This window comes from Sardina pilchardus, chromosome 17, assembly GCF_963854185.1.
Source record: "Sardina pilchardus chromosome 17, fSarPil1.1, whole genome shotgun sequence".
Classification (NCBI taxonomy): domain Eukaryota; kingdom Metazoa; phylum Chordata; class Actinopteri; order Clupeiformes; family Clupeidae; genus Sardina; species Sardina pilchardus.
The window spans coordinates 18,665,072-18,687,887 of NC_085010.1; the positions used below are offsets into that span (position 1 = coordinate 18,665,072).

General features: G+C 47.5%; 3 protein-coding genes across 3 annotated transcripts in view; 1 reads left to right on the forward strand and 2 right to left on the reverse strand.

Annotated features, from left to right (window-relative positions):
- Positions 1-296: 296 nt before the first annotated feature.
- On the reverse strand, positions 297-3,138 carry dus4l (dihydrouridine synthase 4-like (S. cerevisiae)). The gene is made up of 6 exons (XM_062518757.1): positions 2,813-3,138; positions 2,607-2,728; positions 2,395-2,512; positions 1,630-1,752; positions 1,007-1,233; positions 297-664 (listed from the first exon to the last, which is right to left on the reverse strand). The coding sequence occupies exons 1-6, from the start codon at positions 2,893-2,895 to the stop codon at positions 414-416; spliced, it is 924 nt and encodes a 307-aa protein (XP_062374741.1). The 5' UTR covers positions 2,896-3,138; the 3' UTR covers positions 297-413.
- A 205-nt stretch (positions 3,139-3,343) lies between these two features.
- The window catches only part of cog5 (component of oligomeric golgi complex 5), a 90,744-nt gene continuing 71,271 nt past the window's right edge, over positions 3,344-22,816 (forward strand). The window contains exons 1-6 of the mRNA XM_062518760.1: positions 3,344-3,407; positions 3,770-3,909; positions 4,177-4,234; positions 5,199-5,253; positions 5,361-5,430; positions 9,856-9,976. Of these exons, the coding sequence (XP_062374744.1) occupies positions 3,362-3,407; positions 3,770-3,909; positions 4,177-4,234; positions 5,199-5,253; positions 5,361-5,430; positions 9,856-9,976 (490 nt within the window). The 5' untranslated portion in view covers positions 3,344-3,361. The remainder of the gene's footprint in view (positions 3,408-3,769; positions 3,910-4,176; positions 4,235-5,198; positions 5,254-5,360; positions 5,431-9,855; positions 9,977-22,816) is intronic.
- The window catches only part of gpr22a (G protein-coupled receptor 22a), a 6,033-nt gene continuing 1,957 nt past the window's right edge, over positions 18,741-22,816 (reverse strand). The window contains exons 2-3 of the mRNA XM_062518738.1: positions 21,416-22,600; positions 18,741-20,501 (exon numbers count right to left, since the gene is read on the reverse strand). Of these exons, the coding sequence (XP_062374722.1) occupies positions 19,103-20,497 (1,395 nt within the window). The 5' untranslated portion in view covers positions 20,498-20,501; positions 21,416-22,600 and the 3' untranslated portion in view covers positions 18,741-19,102. The remainder of the gene's footprint in view (positions 20,502-21,415; positions 22,601-22,816) is intronic.

Here is a 22,816-nt window from a genome sequence, read left to right on the forward strand (position 1 = left end):
CACGTCACTAGGTTGCCAAGTGGCCAAATTTCGGTCACTTTTAGACTGGATGATGAAACGATTTGCAATATATTTTCTACCCACAGGTAAACATGTTTAGTTTCTGGAACTTTCTTACATTTGAAACTGAAAGTATGTAAACACTGACACATTTGTCTTATACTGTTTACATTTGAACACTTGTTGCAAACCCACCAATAAATAAAACCCACCAAACCACAGATCACTTTGTTACATGAGTTGAAGATAAAGTGAACTCTTACAAGGCACACATTTGCAAAGTTTTGCAAAAGTACACTGCACAACACATTTGTACATATAACCTTTTAATAAAATTATACATTTTAAAACAGTTCAGAATGAAAAAATAAAGCAAAGTGAAAATAAAGCCTCTTTAGTCATCTTCCCCTAGTTTATGCTGAGCCATAAGTATTGTTGAGGTAGTCAATAACTGCTGAGGTACTCGAGAGGGTGTTGAACACCTTCCTCTCAGGCTGGGAGGTAATCCGCTCCAGCATGTAGATGAGGTGATGGTGGAAGCAGGTAAATGGAGTCCCATGCTCAAGAGCAATGTCCACCCAGTCCCAGATACACTCCAGTGGCGTGTCTTCATACCCGGCAAACATAGCTGGATTGGCCAGCAACCCCCGAGCAGCCATCACTCCTACCAAATATAAATACAAAGCGTAAATAAATAGTAGAGCAATACATACAGTGCAAACAATTCATAACACAGAAAACATGCACATTTGTATAGCTATACCATCAACTGAACCATGGATCTGACACGTCATTACCCTCCTGTCCACAGCTTTCTGGTATCAGAACAAGGTGTGTGTTTAAAAAACTGTATATTAAAAAAAAAAAAATGACGCTGACTGTGACACTACTGCAGATACTCATATCTGTGGCATTTATACTCACCTGCCAACACTATGTCTAAGTCTACCTTAAAGTCTACCTCAAACATTTACAGACTGTTGCTTTACGTTTCAAATGTGCTCACCATCAACTCCAGTTAGTTGATGAATCGACTCCACATCCCGGGGACTCTTGATGTCTCCATTGGCAATGACTGGGATGGACAGGCTGTCCTTGATGGTCTTTATGGCATCATAGTGGACAGGCTGGTGGCACTCGTCGGATGTCCGTCCGTGCACGGTGATCCACGAGACCCCTGCCGACTCCGCTTTCTGACACAGGTCTACGGTCTTCCTTATGTCCTTGTGGATCCTAGAAAGATAAAGAATCCCTGTAACCCAACTGATAGAACGAGGTGCCAAGTACACCATGGTCATTGGTTTGATACTCAGGGTTAGAGCAGTCTTTAGAGATGAAAAGTGTGTCTACTATATTGTAACTACTGTGGATGAAATCCATCTGCTGAGCGAATGAATGTAAACATGAAAATAAATGAATGGAAAATACAATGGCTGCATATTCTGATAATCTGAAGGATGCACTCTTTTACTTTTCAGGGTTATTTCAGCAAGCTTCCAGTAAGACCTGGAAGATGGAGGATACAGTGGGACTAACAAAATATGAACATTACAAGAGTTAAAGTTAACAGTTTAAAAGGATGAATATATCTTAAATGACATCTGAACAGCTAAGATGGCAAAGTCTCACCTGATTTTAATGGACACCGCATAGTTGGGGTTTTCGATTTTGTTTCGGACTTGTCGCACCATATCTTTCACGATGTCTGGTTTGTTGATCAGACAGGCTCCATAACCCTCTGACATTGCCCATCTGCAAAAACATATTAGAACAGATGGAGGACGGATACAAGACCCGCCTGTAAACACAGCCACACCTACAGGGCTGGACCGGCAATCTGAGCACTCTGAAAAAGTCCAGAATGGCCATCTATCCAGCGGCCGTAGGTCAAAATAAATTCATATGCAGGAAATATCTCACTAATAACAATCATGCCTTTTTTCACACTCCTTTCATCTTTGCTTTCTTTGATTTCCTGATTTCTCTCCTGATTTTTAAATTAAGCTGACAACGAGACCTGTGCATTAACACAGCCAGGTAAGCAGGCTCTTAGCCAGCTATGAGGTCACCTTTTTTAACATGCAGGCACATGTCATAAGCTATATAGATCGAGATCGGACTGACAGTTTTGAATATGATACTTTCACTGGCATTGTGAGACTGTATCAGGGCAGACTGCTAATGTGTGTGTGTGTGTGTCTGTGTATGTGTGTGTGTGTATGGTACTGTAGTGGCCATATTTGGAAGAAAGTCAAGACCATTTTTTAGTCCCAGTTCGTCCCTGCACATTTAAAAAGCACATCTGTTGCCTCTGTCCATCAGCATTAAGGCTATTTTTGTCCAAATGTCCTGTCCAGTTTCATGATGAATCCTGGAATCAAGGTTATACACTACCTCTGAGGACAACCACAATTCAAGTCCACTCCATCAGAGAAAGGTGCAACAACACAGGCGGCATCTGCCAGCGTCTGGGCGTCTTTGGCGGCGAACTGCACAATTAGGGGCCGATCAGCTGCAGGACCGAAAGAAAAAAGACTTACTATCTGCGGTGGTCAGTATCAATGCATAAGTTACATCTGCGACAAAGCATAACATCATGGCCTTACCCCTATTTGTGGTGAATTCACTGTCCCTGGCTTTCACAGAGCGCATGAAGTCTGATGCCACAATCATCGGAGTGAAACATACATCACAGTCATACTTCCTCACCAGGCATCTGAAAGCTAACCTGTAAAATAAATAAATGATGGCACTGTCGGTATCGTGATCAGGCACTCCAGAATAAAAGCAACATGCTATTTGCTTAACTTACTTTGAATAACGAACCATAGGCGCACACACTTTCAAGACTTTACCAGTCTCAAACATGTCCATGATGTTGGTGGGTCTATCCATTTTGCTACAGCGTCACCAGGTTTACAGACGATTCCTTAATAAGTCATGTCGATATCCATTTAGCGTGGCAGTTTCAGCTACTAGCAGTTGGCTAGTTAGGCAATTGCACATATATCTTGCTGAGTGAAGACAAGCATTCACAATACATCAATTCAAGTAAGTAAAAACACTACCAATTGCTTAAAAAACCGTTTTAGTCCTTACTGCGACTAGAGCAAAACACACTTCCTACTGAAGCATGCTTTGCTTTAGTGGGCGTGACCTAACCTTTGACCTTTGTATCTTGTAAATGTATTAAATATTATAACGTTGTTTTAAACGTACATATGAAATCACATGTGATGTTTACTCTCATATGAGATTCTATTCAAACCAGAAAACAAAACAAAAAAGTCTCAAGAAAAAAAAAAAACATTACCGAAGTCATGTCGCGACAGTTTGACGTCACTCTGACGACGTGGAAGACATGGAAGCTAGTGGGGAGTCTGCTGTGAAATCACTTTTAAGTGATGGTATTTTGATTATTCTGACTTATTTTGTCGTTGGATTACATACCTCTCACTATAGAATTTGACCTAGGCTTGTGCATGTTGTATTTGACGAACATTATCCTCTTAATTGTTCATGGTGTTAGGATGTGACAGTCTGTCAGTGAGCTGGCTAGCAAGCTCAGTACAAGATAGTGATGTTGTTCAATTTGTACCCTGCCTGATTTTAAACTTTAGTAAATTAGATACACCCTAACACTCTCTTAATATAACAGTAAGTGTTGTGCAATCACTGTTTTCTGTCTGTGACGATCTCATCGTATCTTTAGTAATCGAAGCTGTTCATTTCCTATGTCTGAGGCAAAAGATAATGTTATTGTTTGTAGAATGCTACGCGGATTTCTTGAAGGAGGATTTTGATGTGAAGACGTATACAGCTCAAGCTATTCACCATGCAGTCATTGCCGAACAACTGGCTAAACTGGCCGAAGGAATCAGTCAGCTGGACAAAGAGTTGCACTGTCAGGTAAGCTTAACATGCTTGCTCCATGCTGTTCGTTCGACCTGTTACCACCTAACATCACTGGCGTTGAGATCCATACAAAGTTGTTGTGTCGGAAATATAAAGATTATCTCGACCCCTAAACATTATCTTTGTAAAATGACGATCCCATAAAGCTCATGTTTCTATGCATCTTGATTTGTGTGTCACACTCATGGAAGAAAGAAGCCTTGATATAATGTTTGTCAGGATGTAATTTGCTAATGCTTAGGATATGTGAATTCCCTCTAGGTGGTTGCCAGACATGAGGACCTTTTGGCTCAGGCAACCGGCATTGAATCACTGGAAGGTAAGTTGGCCAATTGCTTCATTATAATTTAACAGTGTACCATTTCTCACAGACCTGATTCTAGGTGAATTAATTGCCAAGTCATTTTAGATTTAGCAGTCAAGTACAAGTATGGCTATTTTGTCCGGATGTGTCCAAAGAACAAGGTTCCTTTGGGTCACAGAATTTCTGGAATATAATGGAATAAAAAAGGTGACATGAAAAGTCAGGGGATTTAGGTCATGGAATATCAGTTTATAGCAAAGCAGAGCTCTGTTCTAGAATCTTTGGTTTATATTAGCATGTTCAAAATGTAGTTTTCATCGATCAAAAATAGTATTTCCCATTCAATATCATTCTTTTCATGGGTACATTTACACACTTGTCGTAATACTGTGGCCAGTTTATGTCTGTTCAAAATAAAGGCAAATGTTGTTTTTTTTCCATACAGTAAAGGTAATGGAAATTCTAATTTTTAGTCTTTGAAAGTCAGGGAAATGTCTGCTCGTTTTCCATTAGAGTGGGAACGCTGAAAGAAGCAGTTTCACATAGGAGCCAGAAGGAGGCACTGTAGTCACAGTAATAGTAGCGCCCAATATAGGGCGCTAAGTAATAGTAGAGCCGAATGTACAGCTCTGAGGAAGAGCACAGCCCATTTACACATCATAGTAACAGACCACAGTGGCGTTGTGGAGAGGCCTCTTGTATGCCCCAAGCCCCACAGCCAACACATTCATGTGGACTTTTGCACATATGAATATTTGTAGGAAATGTCATATTTACATCCAAGAAAAAATCCTTTAGCTGTTTTATAATGTTGTATGCACACTATATCGAGTGTTGGAAATATCTGCAGTTACTACCATGGAGAATAAAGCTATACCATAAGTCCCAATGGTGCAATCAAAATGACTTTACACCTTTTCTACCAAAATGATATGACTAGTCTCAAGACAAGCCTCATTATTTGTTGTCGATCTCACAGGTGTCCTGCAAATGATGCAGACGAGGATTGCTGCACTGCAGAGCGCGGTGGACAGGTAGGTGGCACCACCTAACAAGTGACTGACAGACTGTCCAGACTTCTGAATTCCTTTGACATGTTTCCTAAAGTACTCCCATCTCAACTGCCTATTTTCTTCTGTAGGATAAGGACCAAAATTGTTGACCCCTATAATAAGATAGTGGCCCGCACAGCACAGCTGGCAAGATTACAGGTATGTTTTTGTCCCCCTGACACACACACACACACACACACACACACACACACACACGCACGCACACACTCCACACTCCACACTCCACACTCCACACTCCACCTTCTGTATGAAGTCTCATCATATCAGTGTTGGTGTGTGTTCAGTGCCACTGTGTGTGAGTGTGGTGAGTAGGGGGGCGGGATTGCCACTCCACCGCCTCATTATATCTCTATCTCACCTCATTCCATCCGTCTGACGGCACCAGTGCTCCAGCGCACGGAGTGGATTTCCATCTTTATTGGATAGACATCTAAAGGAAGATGTACTGCTTATTTGTATGTGGATGGAATCTATCTGTTCTTTGCTGTTTCTATAATAGTCTTTGGAAGTGTGTGTGTGTGTGTGTGTGTGTGTCTGTGTCTGTGTCTGTGTCTGTCTGTGTGTCTGTGTGTTTTATGCCTCCATGTTTTTTTTTTTTTTTAAAAAAACCCTCAAAGGCACACATTGGCATCCCAAACTGAAATTAGCTAGCTATGCCTTCAACGATGGTGGAAACACATATCAAGGTTATTGTTCCTGCAGCAAATATGTGTGTACAAGGTGTGGACCATCATTTTCCAACCTTGGGGTCAGAACTCTACGTGGGGTCGCCTGAAATTCAGGTGGGGTTGGCTGAGATACTGGGTATCTTACAATTGACCAGTACATCACATAAACAATATACACAAATTAAGTAAAAAACAAATATAAAACCCCCCCTGATATCCAAGTTAAATGATGGATCCTTTGTTACAATCTAGCTAAGCAAAAACTGCACTTAGACAGCCAGCATGAGATGTTTGATTGACGAAGTTATGCTCAATCAATGTTTGAAACAAAATAGCAAAACAACCAGACGTGCAAGGCATTTGGGAAGAAAATTAAAGTACTGGTCTCACGTCAGAGATGAGTTGCACTCGCTACATGTGAACGACTGGGGTCGCCAACATTTTGTGACATCAAAATAGGGTCACTCACTTGCCAAAAAAGGTTGGGATAGGCTTTATAGATGCTACATTCTATTCCAATTCTCTTTTATGTCCGAGTCTCAGTTGTCACTCAATTTGAATGATTTTTGACATGTGGATAATATTTCATTCGAAACATTTCATCATACGCTCAACGTAACCGCGTAGTAAACACGTTGAGATGGATGCATACATCCTGTCATTACTAATCATGACAGTTATTATCCCAAGAAATCACAGTGTCACATCAACCTCATCAGCAGCTGTCATCACCGCTTTCATGATGTTACGTGGTGTGACATGCGATCTCACATGCTAATTAGTCGCCATAGCATCACAGATCATGACAGCTGCCGTGATAATGAACAATAATAGTAACATGACACCGTTACATAATCGGTAATAATCGTTTAGTGTTATGACAGTTCAGTGCGTCTTCTGCGACAAGCTAATACGGGTCAAATCTGCGAACAGCTTGTGTGTGTTTTACAAGTAGAGGTTCTACTTGCCGACATGATGTGTTAGATCATTTGCAATGATGGGATCTTATGCGTTTGAAATAGCTTTTATCCGTGGCGCTGATGTCTCTCACCCATGGCAGAAGATTTTAAGTTTGATCCTTTCTTCACCCCTGTGTGGTATGTGCCGAGCACTCAGCAGAGTGGCACTCATCTTCAGTTGGCGGGATGGGAGGAGGGCATTGCTCTGCCTCTCCACAACAAAGCGAACCTGCTGAGAGAGTGCGTGTAAAGGTGATTTGAGCCATCTGTTCTCCCCTGTCTGGTCCTCCAATAATCATTACGCCAGCGTCATATCAAAAGCGCTGCGCTGCAATCTGCAGCCAATCCCGCCGAGGGCTTTGATCACCTTTCCAGGCAGCCGCTTGCTCTGCCCACCACCCCCCGCCGACCCCTCAGCCGATCCGCCGACCACGGAATGACATCACTGCCAGGCGCGTCCGGCACACACACGTGCCAGCGCCGTGCCCCCAGCCGCACCCATTTAGAGTTGCCGATCGATAAAAGCAATCGGCTCCGTGGAGGTTTGACTTTTTCCGCGGCTTTTCAGATGGCGGCGGCTCCCTGCCGTCGACCACCTGACCTGAAGCACTCAGGCACTGCTGCGCCCCGGAGACGACGCCTGTGGATTTACAGGCCTCTCCAGTGCCGTGTTTCCCAGACTCTAGGGAGGGGAGGGGAGGAGGGGAGGGGAGGGGGGGAGGGGGATCATTATTAAATATTGATGAGTTATGGCCGCAGAAAGGTCACTGACTGCAGTACATAAACTCAGTATTTATGCCCCGTCTGCTTTCATATCTTTCTGCTAGGCCAGTCTCGTCACACATAGGTGTACTATAATACTCCGAACACACACACACACACACACACACACACACACACACACACACACACACACACACACACACACACACACACACACACACACACACACACACACACACACACACACACAAACAAACACAAACATCAGGGCAGCACAGAGCCTGGTGACTGACAGTTCCCCCCACCTAGCCCTGCTGGTGCTCTCAGACACACACACACACACACACACACACTCACACACACACCATACTTAGCGCAGTCGGTGATTCTGAGATAAGCTGTTGTCAACGTCTATCATTAACCCCTTTGAGCTAATTTGACTCACTGCTGGAGTGGGCACTGGGCAGGTCTGTCCTCTAAAGGGGACAAGTGCATCCTCCTCTTTCTCCTTTTCACAGCTGAATTGTGTTTTTGGTTCCCTGTCTCACGGGGATGGCACACATAAATGCCCTTGCCTCCAGCAGCCCTCTTTCCAATTCTTCCCTGCTCTGACTGAGGGAATATGCCCAACATGTGAGCCAAACTCACACTCTCCTGTGTGTGTGTGTGTGTGTGTGTGTGTGTGTGTGTGTGTGTGTGTGTGTGTGTGTGCCCCCCTTCCCCCTCTATTCTACCTTGTCATGTTTTTTATCCCTTGTTGTTTTGTTATTTTCCTTTTCCTCCCCTCCCTCTCTCCCTCCCCTCTCTCCCCCTCTCTCTCTCTCTCTCTCTGAGTCCCCCCCCCTCCATTCCTACAAAAAGGCAGCCGCTCTGTCGCCCCCTGATAAAGCAATCAGTGTGACACACGTGCGGGCTCAGGGGACAGACCCCCGGCTCTCAGCTGCATCTCCGCCGCTCCGTTCCCCAAATACCGCTGACCCTCCCCGCGTCCTTCAGCCACCGCCGCACTCCACCGCTGCCTCTTTTTTTCGGGACCACTAGCCAAACACGTTCCCCTGCCTCCGCACATATCCGCAGGGTCTTAAGCCCCCCCGAGTGCTTTTCATGGCTCCTGGAAAGTCATTTACCTGAGCAGTGGCGGGTCCTTCTTTCTTTCTTTTTTTTTCGGAGATTGGTTCGGGAAGACTATCTAGTTAACTTCGAGTTTTTACTCTCCTTTTTAAAAGAAACGTTTTGAGGTTATGTCACCGCTCGGCGGAGTGATGGCACGCCGTGGCATCTCTGTGTGCTCTTGCGCACAGTCGCCCGTTCGTCTTCACGATTTGCATAAGCTGTCTGAAGCGGTTTTTATTTTTGGAACGTGTTCAGGAGGCTGAACCTCCAGCGCTCTGCTATCCTGTTCTCACTCTCTCCCTGGCTCTCTGCCTTCCTTCTCTCTCTCTCTCTCTCTCTTTCCCTCTCTTTCTCTTTTTTTATCCACCTCCCTCTCAAAACAGACTGAAGCTCACATGCTTCACACATCCTTTGAGCTAAATGGTGCCAAGCAGTGGAAGTTGTCAATAATAATAATAATAATAATGAAATACATACACACTCACGCATCAGTAACTTTTTTAATGAGTCACTGTTCTTACTGAAGACCACAGCTTAAGAAAACCGAGTTCTGAGTGAATAATGGTGTACATAGTCAGTGGTTGTATACAATTTCAAGGCCATACATTTTTTTTTTTGTCACATTCAGCAATCATCTCCTCTCGGTCCGGCAGCTGCCCATACGCTGTAGAGTGCACTGTAAAACCCGTAGACATATATGGGTATATGTATCTATGGTAAAGCCCCATTCTCTGTACGCAACTCAGCCTCTGAACACTTTAAACAAAGAAAACAGCCTGGAAGCCTGTCCCCCAAACAGAAATGAAACCCTGTGTGAAGTTTCTCTGGGAATACTGAAAGGGGGCAGGGTGAGCTATTCTCTGGTGTGTTTTGGTTAATATATAATATATGTTTTGGACAAAAAACGTCTGCTATTCATTTTAAATATGAACATAAATATAAACAAAATGTTTCTTAGTGATGTATAGTAACAGTGTTATGTCTCACTGTTCACTGTAGACACAACTTAGACGGCAAGCAGAGGCACTGTTTACTGAGCCGTTGTTTACTGTTGATTTATTGATCAATAACACCTGTGTGTGTGTGTGTGTCCTCCACAGGTGGCCTGTGACCTGCTGAGGCGGATCATCCGTATCCTGTACCTCAGCAAGCGGCTGCAAGGGCAGCTGCAGGGTGGCAGCCGGGAGATCACCAAGGCAGCGCAGAGCCTCAACGAGCTCGGTGAGTGATGGCTCGTGTTTCCTGCCTAGCACCCCGCTGGTGCTCCCCATCACGCAGACACACACACAAACACACACACACACACACACACACACACACACACACACACACGGCACATACACACACACATAACACATACACCCACACACCACACACACACACACACACACACACACACACACACACACACACACACACACACACACACGACACACACACGACACATACACCCACACACACACACACACACACACACACACACACACACACACACACACACACACAGACACACACACGACACACACACGACACACACACGACACATACACCCACACATAACGCATACACACACACGACACACACACGACACATACACCCACACATAACGCATACACACACACACACACACACACACATACACACACGACACATACACCCACACATAACACATACACCCACACACACACACACACACATACACACACACACGGTCATGCAGGGTCAACAATCCTATGCTACCCTTGTCCCCCCTGTTGTCTCACCCTGCGTTCTCACCGAGCACGTCAGAATCCCGAGCAGCCCGCTGCCCCCGCCTGTGCCTGTGCCATCCATCAAACCTGGCGGGGCAACGCAATCCGCAAGCAAACCGCCGCGCCATGTAAGATGCAAGTGTGTGGAAGAGAGGAGGTGATTGGATTAGCAGGTGCTAGCTGCGCTGCCTGTTGGGAAGATTTAGCGCTGAGCTACCAGAGGGCATGCCACTACTTCTGATGCAGCTGTGTGAGTGCCGAGCTATTTCACTGGCATTGCATCGCTTTTTAGTAGCAAAACGTAACAAGCTTATAAAAGTGCTACAGCCTGAGGCTTTGACAAAAATTGAGACACATTCCCACACCTTTCACCAACTCGTACTGAAGTCCTCAGTGTAAACTTAGTGTGGTACTTCAGGTTCAACCCTGACCCCATATACCATTCAAACCCACAGTCCCTCCCTCGTACCAATCAGCGTGGCCACTTTGCACCCAATGTCCATGTCAGGTCACCTCAGGTGAGCCTTGTGTCCTGGTACAAACTCTTCTATCATGTCGTAGTTGCTGCAGTCACTGAGACTGCAGACGCAGCTAAAGTCTGCGCCGCGGCTGTGTGAGAGCAGGAGCCGATGCTCACCTGGTTGCGCTGGCCGGCAGGTATTTCTGGAGTGCAGCAGCCAGTGCTACCGTGTGTGTGTGTGTGTGTGTGTGTGTGTGTGTCGTGTGTGTGTATGTGTTACCGTGTGTGTATGTGTGTGTGTGTGTGCTTGATGAATATCCGACTAGAATTGGGTTAGCGGTGCAGCACCAGCCTACTTTGGTGTCTGTCCCCCGGCTCCATTAATGGGAGGTAAAGAGCACTCTGTCTCAAATCGTGTACTTCCGTGAGTACACTTTGGTGCAGCACCCTATGTGCACTGTGTGCTTACTGGCATAGTGTGCACATTTGAACAGAATAGCGTCGTCTCATATCAAACACTAACCTCCGTGCACTTCACGGAAATGATGATTGCAACGTTTGATATAATTTTATCGGTATCGTCTATTCGACAGTGACATGGTCATACGGTGTCAAAACATGAACAGTTTATGTTATTACTTGCTTGTATTGTACCTCTGTAAAGTGTGTTTTCCATCGCTGCTGCTTCAGAATTCTCTACGGCGATCACCACGTGTTTGAAAATACTCCCTCCCCTTCCGCTACATAGCCAAGATGGCGTCCGTTGAGGGCAAAAAGTGTCCATCGTTCCACACTCAGCTTTTTGACCGTTATGAGTGCACCATCCGGGGACTTGCAGTGCCCTTCATGTCGTTGGAAGTTTCAGTGTGAACGCCCTCGCTCACTCAAAAGTATTGTAAGTGTAGAAGTATGCAATTTGAGAGTTTTGCGGGCCCTCTCTTTGCACTGTGGACATGTATGGGACATTTCCGCTTCCTGGTGTCAAGACACAGAGCCACGGTGTGTTCCTTTTTAGAAATGCCGGTAGCATCCCATTGCGCCCGCTTCCAAGTAGAAAGGTGTCAATTAAAACTGCAGCAGGATGATTTGCCACCTGGACGGTGGTGAGGCTGCTTATGCAAATTGCGTAGTGCTTTTTTAAATGTCATATCTCGCAAAACAAGGCGGTAGAAATGCAAATCCGCGCATGTTTATTACTTTTCGAGCTGCAGCAGAGCGACCCCCTGCCATTAAAGCGTTCCAAGTCCGGGAAGTGAACCCTTTCTTGTATGCGTCATTTTCTGCACACGGTTGTTATGCATGCATAAAAAGGGCACTGCACAATCTCCATTTTGAAAATCACACCCTGCCCATTTGTGATGGACTGCAGAGGATCGTTCATAAACAAACCTATTGCTTTTACTGGCCGCGTGTGTGTGTTTTGAATGCGCCGTCCCATTAGAGTTATTTGTGGTTCAGTTGATGTACTACCCTCTCTACTTTTATGTTGAAGTTTGTATATATATATTTTTTCAAACGAGAGTGTGGCCACGTGTCTCAAATGGGCCTTTGTCCTCAAGTTGGTTGGTGACCTTCGTCCCCTTCCCCCAAACAATCCGCCGCACTTGTCACTTGTGAAGATTGAATGCGGCTGAATCACACACCCCATCACCATGGAGAGGGGGACACATGATGGAGAGACTACAGCTTTCCCCTCTTTCATCTCTGTCCACCTCTCACTCCAGCACACTTACAATCTCTCTGTTTGTCTTCATCTTGCCTCCATCTCTCTCTCTCTCTCTCTCTCTCTCTCTCTCTCTCTCACTCGCTCTCCCTCTCCCTCTTTAAAATACATACTGTATATACATGCATATATATTGCATTACTGTATGTTTATACACAGAATCCCCAATGTTTATGCTCCTCTCCACACTGTAAATCTGCTTTCTTCACTCCACGTTCCAAAAAGCACAAATAGTCTCCCTCTCTCCCTTTTCCTCTCTCTTTTCCCTCTTTATATCTATCTCTATCTCTGTCTCTCTTTCTCATGTCTTCTTCTCTTCTCTCTCTCTCTCTCTCTCTCTCTCTCTGTCTCTATCTCTCTATCTCTGTCTCTCTCTTTCTCATGTCTTCTTCTCTTCCTCATACACTTTCTCTCTCTCTCTCTCTCTCTCTCTCTGTCTCTCTCTCTCTCTCCCTCCATGCTTTGGCATGGTCTGTAATGCTCGTGTTCTGCTTCTCCTCTCCCCCGAAGGTCACGTCATGAGAGTGGAGTGTGTTTATTCGGCGCACTCCACGCTAGCCGTGTGCGTGTTGCTCTGCTAGCTGCTCGCTCGTCGGGCTTGCGTGTGTGTGTGTGTGTGTGTGTGTGTGTGTGTGTGTGTGTGTGTGTGTGTGTGTGTGTGTGTGTGTGTGTGTGTGTGTGTGTGTGTGTGTGTGTGTGTGTGTGTGTGTGTGTGTCTCTGTCACCATTCGCGCCTGCTCTTCCTCGCCTGCTTCTCTCTCTCGCGGGTGCTTACTGTAGCTGGAGCAGCAGTGGTGCTTTGGGATGGTCTCTCCCACCCCCTGCACATTCACACAACCCTTTATTCTCCTGCCATCATGCCATAATAGTGCTGAATTACGCCCCTGTTTGTGCTGGTCTAACACGATAAAAGCCCAACACTGGCAGGGTAATATGATTTCGCCCCCCCCCCCCCTCCTTTCTTCCTCAAGAGCACCAGGTTGTGCGTGTGTGTGTGTGTGTGCATGCATGTATTTGTGTGTGTGCGTCTGTGTGTATGTATATGTATGTTTTCAAGGACACCTACCTCTAGATGGGAATACAGGGCAACGTGTGCGTGTGTGTGTGTGTGCCCGCATGTGTGTGTGTGTGTGTGTGTGTGTGTGTGTGTGTGCGTGTGTGTGTGTGTGTGTGTGTGTTTGTGTGCGCGCACGTGTGTGTGTGTGTGTTTGTGACCGTAAAGGAACGACCTGAAGCAGGAAATTGGTGGTGGGAGGGATGGGGCTGTAATAGGAGGCTTTGTGTGCGTGTCCTGGTGTGTGTGTGTGTGTGTGTGTGTGTGTGTCTGTCTGTCTGTGTGTGTGTGTGTACGCGCCTGTGCCTCTGATGCCTGTCAGATACAATAACATGATTGAAGTGGATACTGTGGCAAGGTCCATGCCGGTGACAGCGACACACAGCAGAGAATGGCCGGTTATTGTTGAGGGGGAATCAAAGGCAGATAAATGTCAAGTGCGGGGCCTTCAAGTGGCACAGACACAATACTTGCCACGGGATAAGAAAATAAAACAGAGGGGGTGACTGGGGTCGGAGGAGGAGGAGAGGGCTGAAGAGAACAATTTAAAAAAGAAGAAGGAAATAGCCTCATCATCGTAGCGGTCAAGCTTGTTATAGAGCCTGCTGGACTCAGTGTGATTGCTCTGTCTGCCTGTCTGTCTATCTACCTACCTTTCTGTCTGTCTCTTTCTGTGTCTGTCTGAATCTCCCTCTCTCTCTTTCTCTCTCTCTCTCATTCTCCCTTTCTCTCTCTCTCTTCCCCTTTCTGTCTGTCTCTTTCTGTGTCTGTCTGACTCTCCCTCTCTCTGTCTCTCACTCTCTCTCTCTGTCTGTCTCTTTCTGTCCCTTGTGTCCAGACCATAGATTACATCACTCTGCATGAGCATCTGATATCGGAAATCTGCTCCCACCATGAGTCAGCACTGAAAAAATATTCTTTCCTATCTTTTTCCCTATCCGTTTTTTATACACATTCTCTTCTATCTCTTCCTTTTATTCTTTTTGTCAGTTGAGGAATACATTGAAGCCTGACAAATTCTTTCAGCCGACTATGTATCTTCATCTATTACAGAATCCGCCTTTCTTCTTTCGCTCATAGTTTTTTTTCTGTCGGATCTTGATTGAATTGTAGATTTGAATATCTGAGGGAATGGATATAAAAATTTGAAAGATAGAAACGGGGGGGGGGGGGGGGACACAATCTTTTTGTAGTCCCCTGTGCACTTGATGAGCCTGTCACTCACAAGAGCTGAAGTGTCAGGCGAAGTTGCTCTGAGATGGTGTGATGCTTTCAGGGAACTTTCGCTCAGTGCTCTGTCGAGAATGAGACAAGATACGCGAGAGGACTGATCTTGAGTCAGTGTGATAGGTTGTTGCGGGGGGGGGGGCATTTGATTGGCTTTCTCCTTTCTTCTCCTTGTTCTTTTTATAGGATTCATCCCTCTTTTCCCCTGTCGTCTGGTCAGGAGCAGGTGGTTCCGAGGTGTCACTTGAGTAGTGTTGGAACGAGAGGAGGCTCTCAAAACTGTCACTCTGACAGGCAGGGGCGCGGGCAGTCTCTAATGAAAAGCCTGCGCAGTTCATTTTGGAGAGAGGTGACCGTGCCAGTCATAGGTTATGTGTTCAATCTGTAAGATTACACTGGCGGGTAGCGAGTACTGGAGTATTGGAGTATTGGAGCAAATTAGCTCTTGAGCAGTTGTTGAGTTTCTGCGTTGAGTACCAGAACCTTTGTTAAATTGCAGGTACAAACAGCTCATCTATGTTTTATATAAAAAAAAAGGTTGGCAAAAATGTAGCATATATTGTTAGCTGTAATGGTGGGCAAATGTCTTAATTTAGGCTATTTGGTTCAGGGCTGTTTGCGTCAAGATGTATTAATAGTGGTGGTTTAATTTAACAACAGTCCAAAATATTCTAAGGCTTGAGGCTCAGTTTAGTATCATGGCTGTCACCAATGATGGTAAGGAAGGGAGATGTGGTTTCTGATCCAGCGAGTACATGGCTTGTTGTGCATCACCTTTGGTCTCTGCTGCGTCTGAAGGGGAAGTTGAAGGGGGATGCACAGGGTCTCGTGACGACCCCTCATGTCTCGTGAGACCCCAGACTGTTTGGAGGAGCAGGACTCGGGCGTTTGTAAGCCTGTGCATTAAAGCCCTCGGCACTCAAGTGCTCGGGAACTCAATTGTTTTCAGGCAAAGAGCACTCGAGTTATAAGATGTTTTTGTGCAACCCTTACGAGCAGAGTTTCTAAATCTGCCTTTTTCTTGTTCAGGAAATTGCATTAGGTGATGTGAGGTGAAGTATATGCTGACAGATATAAATAGTTGTACTTTGCTGCAGTGTTTTGACCTCTGTCTTTGTTCTTGTCATTCAACAAAGAGTGTTACAACCACATCATTATTATAGTGGCTGTGAATGAAATCTGCCGATCGATCACTGGCCTTCAGTTTTAAGGTTGCGCATGAGTTTATGCTCAGAGGCACAGCCAGACACACGCCCCTTTTCTAGTAGTAACGTTTCCTTGACTGGTAGGCCATCCATCGCCTCACGACTTACACACAGCGTTCTGTCCAGGGGCTAGCGAGAAGCATCCACACACGCTGTACTGTTTTCCAGCCCTGGCAATAAAAGGCCCCCTTCACCATTTGCATCTCGCCGTATCTACAGAGTCTGTTTACCATGGGGGCGAACAGCGCACAGACCCCCTTCGGGGTGCCATGCCTCTCATCATGTGACTGACTTTGCGTAGCAGTGCCCGGGCGTAGCAGAAATCCCCGAGATCCATATCCCCCTTCACATGAGCCTCGTGAAAGCCCCGAAGAGAGAGAGAGAGAGAGAGAGAGAGAGCAAAGGCCTTCCTCACGCCTCCCACTCCTTAACCCCGCGACCCTCTTGTGCGGGTAGAGAGGGAATGTGAGGATATTCAATACAGCAGTGTCGCTGCACCTCTGGATCCACAGGGAATGAATCAGTGGCCGTTTTAAAACTGGCCGCTCTTAAGACAGCAGAGCGTGATTCATCTCCACTTCCACTTCTGGTGGAGCAGGTATTCAGCCCTCGTAACGCACTTTGCATTTCTTTGATAGGAGGATAGGCAGTCTGACCTGTTAACCCCCCCCCCCCCCCCCCCCCCCCCCTCCCCGTAGATATTCTAGCACATTACTCATGTAGCTGTAAATAGTCATCATGAGTGCAGTTGGTGGATGCACACACACACACACACACACACACATGCATTAGTCATGGCGTATGCAAGGACAGGCAGTTCCAGCACGAAGTTCGCACCTCCAACAAACTCACTCCTCTCCCTCTCGGCCATCAGACTGGCATTTGATGAACTCTCTGATGCCCCCCCCCCCCCCCCCATCTGCTTTAAAACCTGCACGGTGGTACTGTAGTGTTATGTCTTTCTGGAGAGCTGCCAATACCTGGCACTGTTACTATTCTCTTAAAATGTATATTGAGCCCGAGCTGAAAATCAGCCCATTGATTTATCGTGTGGGGCTGAAGGCTTATTTGTTTAGTTTTTTTTGTATATAGAGTGGGTCGTGTTGATAAGATCCTCAAGCCTGTTATTAACAATGCCCTTGTGGACAGCACATCCTTTGATTAACCTTTGATAACCGAGGGAAACCGCATCCCTCAGCAGTGGCTAGCTTGACCTTTGGCCATGCATACTGTAATTCGGTCTGGGAATGATGTTTTGACATTGTCGTCTGTACAATTTGTATTCATGCTACCAGCAGTATTTGCTCTTTTGTACGGCACAGTATCCGCTGTTTCTGTGGTGGAAAAAATGTCATTTTGGTAAGGTCACCTTATTGTTTGCTCTTTTAACTGGTTATGAGTTTATGCAATTATGCTCGCGGTGTTGAGATGATTTTTTTTTTGTTTGTGCATTGTTTTGCATTGTGCATTGGCATGCGTTGCATGCTTCCACCACCATAGCCCCCTGCCGAGGAAGGCATGACCTTCCAATGTCAGCATCCTGGAGAGTGCTTCTGATGCATGGGCAGCCATGCTTAGTAGTTATTATCTGGTATATCCCAGGCCTCGTTAATAGCGGGACCAGAAAAAAACAAAAAAACAAGCTAAATAAAAAAAACAGGCTCCCCCTTAGGCTCCCAAGGGCAAGCGCTGGTATGATCCAGCCACTCATGACCACTTCAGTCCAGTGCCACGGGCCCCGTGACTGGGGGAGCCCTGCCCGGCTCTCTGCCCGGCTCTCTGCCCGCCACACCTCCAGAGAACGACGTGCCGTGACTCTCTGCCCTCGCCGACATCCTCTATTAAAGCAGATAAGGGTCTGATTCGGCCGGCCTGACGTCCCCAGGAGTGATTTTGAAATGAAGCAGATGGCGACTCTCCGACTCCCCACTCCTCACTCCTCTCGAGCTCCAAGAGCAGCCGACCCAGAGATTAGAGGGGCGGCATAACAGTGGAGCTCTCAAGCATACCGCAGAGGTTAAGGGCATCAGGGAAGGGCCATGTCAGTTCGGGTCAGATCAATAATAGCAGCAAACAGACAAAAGCTAATGTCTCATGCAGACTTGCAGCTCACGTATCTTGGTGCCAAAGGGGGGAAACTCAGTCTGACAGCAGAATTAGCTCCTGTTTACTTCTGGAACAAGTAGGTTTCTCTGGGGACTTATTAGGACTGGTGATGTTTTTAAGACCTAAGGATTGCTGATTGTTCATGATATAACCTCTGTTGTGTGCCCACTTTTCATTCATCTGCCAGACTCCATCCTCTCCCCTGCCCCCATCCTCATGCCCTACCCTGAACCCCAGTCTCTATAATCTTGGCGTTTACGGGCAGATGGTGAGGACTCTCAAAGGACAGGGAAGGCATACGAGATGTGCTCTATAAATCCTTGCGCCAGTGCTGCCGCTTGATGTTTTATGTGATTTGCAAAGTGCTCTCATTGGCAGAGACAGAAAGCGAGACGGGGAGAGAGGCGAGACAGACAGGAGAAGAAGCATTATGGCACAAAGCACAACTAGATATCAGAATGTATTTCCACCTGCTTCAGGTTTTATTTTATTATTATAAACAGGACAAATAGCACGGGCCTTTCTTTCTATGTATGTACATGAATGTATACGTACTCTGCTATACATTGTTCCTATATGTACACCACTTCATTTCACCACTATAACGAAAAGCACATGCAGTCTGTACACTCTTTGAACTGTCCATGATATCTAGTCACCACCATTACAATAAATAGTATTAAATTATTTGCTCCACGCTGTGAAACTGTACAGATAATACACTTTAATACACATATCTGCTTTGGATAAGTGGTTTCCCTTTTTCAGCGCGTTGTATCATTGACCTGTGTGTGAGTTCGACATGAGTCTGATGGTTCACACTACGTCTCCACGTCCTCAGAGGAGAGACACTTTTGTCTGACCTCTGTCTCCTCGAAGGTCACCTTTTTGTTCCGTTTGGGGTCGATCCAGGAGTTGTGGATGACCACGTTGTTGGGCGTGGGCTCGGCCTCCACCACGGACACCACCCTCTTCTTCATCTTGCTCTTGAGCACCTTCTGGAACTTCTGCCGGGTGAAGGCGTAGAGCAGCGGGTGGAAGATGGTGGTGCCGTAGGCCATGACCAGGAAGCCCAGGCGCAGCCGGGCCATCACGGCGCTCGGCCCGGCGCTCAGGATGACCGCGTTGAGCACGGTGATGGGCGTCCAGCAGAGCAGGAAGGTGGAGATGATGAGCAGCGACATGCGGAAGACCCGCCGCTGCCGCTCCCGGCGCTCCCGGTGGCGCTTGACGGCGCGGCGCAGGGCGATGATGACCGACACCGAGGTGCGCATGGCCAGCGGAGGGTTCCGCACCGCCGCGCTGCTCTGCGAGGCGTCGGTGGACTCGGGCTGGGCCGCCGCCGCCGCCGACGACGCGTTGTTCCCGGACGCCGTCATGGAGACGGCCGCCTTCTTGCCCTTTTTGCCGCCGCGCGGCTTCTTCTTGGGGGCGGCGGTGTGGAAGCGCGTGCCGATCCGGATGTTGAGCGCCTGCAGGATCTTGTAGTAGGTCACCAGCATGACGACCGCCGTGAAGAAGAAGATGGGGATCTGGGCCAACAGGTGGTAGTAGAGGCCCAGGTCTGTGTCGTAGTGGTTGGCCCACAAGTCCTCCTCGTCCTCCTCGTACTCCAGGGTCTGGTTGCCCTTCCTGCCCCTGCCCTGGCTGAAGAAGCCCACCTCCATGAAGGGCACCAGGAAGCTGAGGAAGGACAGCACCCAGATGGAGCCCAACAGGGCCACGGCGCGTCCCATGGTCAGCACGCGGTTGGCCGGCCGCACCGAGATGTCGTACCTGTCCAGGGTGATGGCCAGGACGTTGGCCGCCGTGGCGACGCTGGCGAAGGACACGCAGGCCTCGTGGAAGCAGCAGATGAGCGCCGTGTTGTCCTCCTGGAGAGGCAGCAGCACCACGGCGATGGTCAGCGGCACGCAGGCCACGCACACCAGCACGTCCAGCACGTGCAGGTTCATGGTGACGATGTTGCTGACCGAGCTGACCAGGTTGGACTTCATGCAGTAGAGCACCAGCACGGTGAGGTTGCTGCTCAGGCCCAGCACGATCTCCAGCATCAGGAAGCCCGTCAGGGACACCTGGAAGCTGACGGGGTAGGGCAGGGCCGCGTCCATGTCCTGGTCCAATGGGTCGGCGCTGTCGAGCACGGTCACGTTGTTGTTATTGTTGTTGATGTCGCTCATGGTGGCTTGAAATTCCAGTACAGGAGGGGTATGCATTCTCCTGCAGGAAAGTTGGGGGTTAGGGTTGGAATGTAGGGGAAAAAAGAGGAAGAAGAGAGTTAGAAGGTTGGAAGGTGTTTCAGTTGCATCATTGTGTTCATTGGTTTTTTCACCCTTGCTCAGCAAATGTTCACTGCGGTTGCTTGCTAATTGGGACACTTGGATGGCCCCAATAGAGACATGGTAGAGAAGCCTTTTCATTTAATTGTGAAATGCCTCGCCTCACTTTCACATGCTTCAGAGTTCGAGATCTTGAGGCAGAACGGAGTGTGAATTCTCCGGCAGAACTGAGTGCGTTTCATAATTTGAAGAGCAAGCTTAAGATAAGGACTACAGTCCCGTGTGATGGAGTCTAATGTTTCCCCGTTATTAGCCTGGGAAAAAATGGACTTTCCTCCCTTTGTGTCCCTTGAATTCAGACTGCAATCCTCTTAGAAAGATTTATTCAATTTCTTTTGGTCAGAGTCAGCCCAGTTGCTCCCAACCCCAGAAGAACATGTTACTCTCAAAGTGCAGTGTTTCAGGGTCCTCTATCTATAGAGCCGTGTTGAAGAGTTAGAAAAGGTCATTGAGGCCATGACGGTGAGAGAAGCAGAAGCTTTATAAGACCTTTTGAACTGAATCAAACCTCAAGCACTTCTCAGCCAAAAAGAGCGCTTGACTCATTCAGTTCTCATGGTTTGTGAACCTTGGAATGTATGGAAGCTTTCCTTTCCTTTTCAGCAACCCTTTTTCCTCTCAGACCGAGACCAACCAATTAAGAAACAGTAAGAGCAGACATAGCAACACCGACATATATGTGTGAAATGCGCACAGAGATGAATGGGTGCATGCCATCGCCCTAAACACACAGACACACACACACACACATACAGCACACAAACACATAGACAAACACAGGAGCGAGCCACTTACCCCTCCCCCCTGCACCGAGTTCTCCTCAGGAGCCTGTGAGCCAGCAGCAGGTCCCGAGTCGTCCCGACAGGATGTCATAAGAACGCACCATGCTCGTGTAGGCTTCTCCCTGCTGTCACCATCCGCTCCCGCCTGAACTGTTGTGGCAGATCGGGCTCATCCGCCGCTATCCCCCTTTTAGTCAGGCAACGCGAGCCGGCTGAGACGAGCTGCTAGGATATCTGCTCCATCCAGCTCGTAGTATAGCAGAAAAAGACAGGAAAAAAAGGGTCCAAAAAAAAAGGTCCTCGTTAGAAAGGGGGGAAAAAAGTAGCCCTGTGATTCGTTGGTGTGCTTGTACAGCTAGTGTCTCACAAGTGTAATCTGTCCCTTGTTATTGCCAACACGCTGTATTCCTTTGCTGCCGGAGGTTCGTCGGAGGATGCACACACACACACAGATACTCTGCTACTCCTGCTTCAGTGCTGTGGAAGGGGTCTGTGCATTGTAACATCCACGTGGTCGACGACATGAAAGCCTTTCTTGTGCTTTGTGCACTTTGGCCCTTTGTCTCTGTTGTCTCTGTCGAGGAGTCCTAAAGGAGCGAGCGGGGACAGCGCCGGCAGCCTGCCTCTGAGCCCCCACTCACGTGTGTGTGTGTGTGTGTGTGTATTCCAAGTTGGGGGATTTTTATCTGGTCGATGGTCGGCCGGAAAGCGCTGTTGTGTGGTTTGGGGGACGGGAGATAATATTGGTCAGCGAGCTGCCGTTAGCGAAGCTCCTCCATCATTTCCTCTCTAATGTAGCCTATCGTCGAACCAATCTCTCGGGATATCTCTCCCTCCGTCTCCCTCTCCCTCTGCCTCTCCTCCTCTGTGTCTCTCAGTTCTCCGCTCTCTCTCTCTCTCTTTCTCTCCTTTCCCTCGTCCTTGTTGCCGGGGCACTGGTTTAGTCCCAACGTCTGTCCGGGTCCCGTTCCAGCTGCTCAGTCCTCTTCTGAGACACAACCTGGTTCGCGGTCACCCTCTCTGGACCCGCGTCTCAGCTGCACGTGGGCGGAAGGCCGCTCTCCCGCTCGAGAAGGTCATTAGCTCGCGAGAGGAAGCAATCAGCTCGCCGCATGGCACGCACTGCCCACTCCAGCTCGAGACGGAAATGGGCACGCGTCGTCCGAGGCCAGCGGCAGGCGGGTCACGCTCCGGGCTCCTGAGGAGAGATGCGAAAGAGAGAACTGACTCATAATCCATGTCATCCTATGTTGCCTCTTGCCTAATCAGAGCTGCTCAGTCGTCTACGTCTATTGAGTTTTCTTCTAAAAATATCTCAACCTTCATGTTCTACGCGAGGACATTGACGTTAACTGATTTTTACACACAAAAAGTGGCTGGTGGTTTCCGATAGTCCACACATCAGAGGAACTGT

Excerpts from the sequence above, each read along its gene's own strand:
- dus4l (XM_062518757.1), bottom strand. The coding sequence starts at position 2,895 with ATGGATAGACCCACCAACATCATGGACATGTTTGAGACTGGTAAAGTC. Across the intron at positions 1,753-2,394 it reads AATTGTGGTTGTCCTCAGAG|ATGGGCAATGTCAGAGGGTT; the intron begins GTAGTGTATAAC and ends ATGTTTTTGCAG. Across the intron at positions 665-1,006 it reads TCAACTAACTGGAGTTGATG|GAGTGATGGCTGCTCGGGGG; the intron begins GTGAGCACATTT and ends TATATTTGGTAG.